The sequence below is a fragment of the Ipomoea nil genome, unplaced genomic scaffold, assembly GCF_001879475.1.
Source record: "Ipomoea nil cultivar Tokyo-kokei standard unplaced genomic scaffold, Asagao_1.1 scaffold1237, whole genome shotgun sequence".
Lineage (NCBI taxonomy): Eukaryota > Viridiplantae > Streptophyta > Magnoliopsida > Solanales > Convolvulaceae > Ipomoea > Ipomoea nil.
The window spans coordinates 2,571,595-2,574,157 of NW_017617665.1; the positions used below are offsets into that span (position 1 = coordinate 2,571,595).

Consider the following 2,563-nt stretch of genomic DNA (forward strand, 5'->3'; position numbering starts at 1 on the left):
CCCCATGTTAAATGAGATCATGAGATCTCATCCCATCTATTAATACATTCCTAATTGATGGTTGGGATTGAATGAGAAATATGAAGTAATTAAGGACATATTATAATCAGAAGGGTTAAAAAGTAATTCTAATAGTGTGTTAATTTTGGTTAGAATTAAATAGAAATTTTTAACATAATAATAGAGAGAATATTAATGGTAATAAGTAGTAATTATTTTTTTGGTGAGAACTGTACAACAAAAAAAATCGTGCACAAAGGAGTGTTACGCACACACCACAATGTTGTTTGCACAGACGACCAGACAAACGCACACGACACCACAAATTCCTGCACACACCTACACAGCAAATTCAAAAAAAAAAAAAAACAAACAAAATGCACAATACGATCTCTACTATGCACTTTCTATCCACTTGAAAATGCAAACGTCTATACAAAAAGATAATTCTTGTACTTGGGCTTGTTCGTTGTGTATTTCCAATAAACTTGCACCAGCCAAAATGAAAACAAACTCACGCACACGCCTGAAAGACTTAACGTACACACCAAACCAGACCAATACACACGTCATACCACACTAATGCAAAAAAAAAAAAGAACATGCCCCCCCCCCCCCCCCCCCCCCGTGGATGCTACAGTGCTGCCAGTAGCAGGACGTGTATTTAAAACACTACACGAAGGTATCCAATGCTACATGAACTACGCCCGAATCGTTGGGTTTGATGTTCGTTGCAGCTCCGTGAAGCGCGATCGAGCCGGAGCAGTCTACTCGCGGTATTTGGTCTGCACCCGACAAGGGTTCAAGGCGGTGGTAGGATACATCGTGTCCACGAAGGGGGTGCAGATGTTGGAGATAAGCGGGAGCGCCGCCACCGACTCTCTAATAGAATTAATTGTGGAGCAAGGATCGGGTTTAAGAAAAATGGCCCTGGGGAATTCGTTGTGACCATTTTCATTGAGGAACACACCCACAAGCTGTGTTCGGAGTCATCTAAAGTGTTTATGCGGATTAACCGACGACTCAATGTGGTCCAGCAAACTTTTTTAGGCAATTGTTTGAAAGCTAACATTGGTGCTTCAACAGGGCTGCGATTTTGCAAGGAAGCAACCGGATCATATACAAATGTCGGTGCAACGGATGTGGAATTTCACAATTTTAAACGAGACGTCCAATCGTACGTTGACAAAGCCGATGGCGAGATGATTATAGCAACGTTCAAAGCCAAGAAAGAAGTCTGCACCGAATTCTTTTTTGATTACCACCTGGATGAGGAAAACCGACTATCACGTCTGTTCTGGGCTGACCCCCTCGGTAGGCGGACATTCTCTTGCTACGACGATAATATTTCCTTCGACGCAACCTATGGAACAAACAGGTATGGGGTTGCACTTAGATTATTATATATGTTGTGACTGATCACTCGGTAAGAAAGTGTATCGGTTGTTGTGTTGATGCATGTGTACCTTGTTTAGAAGCATCTTTACCAGTGCATCCTCATCATTCAGAGTACGCGCATGCATGTGAGACCAATTAAGATTGCTGTTTTAATTCGTCACTGCCAGTTTTGTTTTTTTTTTTTTTTTTTGCTGTTTTTTTTTTTTTTTTTGTTTTGTTTTGTTTTTTGACTAAACAAAATGAACACATACTTTACACATTCCCAATCAACTAGGATGGTATTAGTGGAGAAATAACACAACTGTACGTTGCTTTCTTACTTCCCCTTAACTAATTTTACCATTCCTTGGGAAAAAACGGTATTTGAGGATGAGTTGTTGTTAGCGCATGTATGTGGGTGGTGCAATAGATCTGGCTAATTGGACACACGTGGACCGTTTGTGGCTAATTGGGTGGTGCAATAGAACTGTGAAAAGTATAACGCATCCATTATTATTGTGCAGGTACAGTATGGTGTTTGTGCCGTTCACCGGTGTGGACAACCACAAACGATGCATCACTTTTGGGGCAGGTTTGCTGACTAAAGAAGACGTTGAGTCATACAGCTGGCTGTTGGAGAAATTTTCATGTGCAATGGGCAAGAGCCCATTGTGCGTTGTGACAGACCAAGACCTAGCTATGCGAATTGCTATCCAACAAGTGTTACCAAACTGCCGCCATCGCTACTGTATGTGGCACATCATGACAAAGGTCAATGAAAAGCTTGGGAATGAACTAGCTAAGGACACAGAGTTTCGCAAAAAACTAAACAATATCGTATGGAACGAAGGAATCTGTCGTGTTGAGTTTGAAGCGCAATGGCACCTACTAATGGATGAATACAAGCTATCAAACCATAGGTGGTTTTGCAAAATATATGGTGAAAGGGAGAGTTGGATCCCAGCTTTTTTTTTTTTCCAGATTTGCCCATGAGTGGGTTGTTGCGAACAACATCATGGTCAGAAGCAGAGAACGGTGTATACGGTAAATTCTCACGACCCCATTTTAGTTTGGTAGAGTTCTACATGCAATTCGAAAGCGCGTTGGGGACGCAGCGCTACTGGCAAGATAAATTGAACGCACAGTGCGAGGGTTACCTGCCGGAGTTTAAAACGCCATTAGCACT

General features: G+C 41.8%; 1 protein-coding gene across 1 annotated transcript; it reads left to right on the forward strand.

The window, feature by feature from the left end:
* Positions 1-624: 624 nt before the first annotated feature.
* Positions 625-2,563, forward strand: LOC109183984 (protein FAR1-RELATED SEQUENCE 5-like). Its single transcript, XM_019334011.1, has 2 exons — positions 625-1,378; positions 1,902-2,563. The coding sequence occupies exons 1-2, from the start codon at positions 1,005-1,007 to the stop codon at positions 2,368-2,370; spliced, it is 843 nt and encodes a 280-aa protein (XP_019189556.1). The 5' UTR covers positions 625-1,004; the 3' UTR covers positions 2,371-2,563.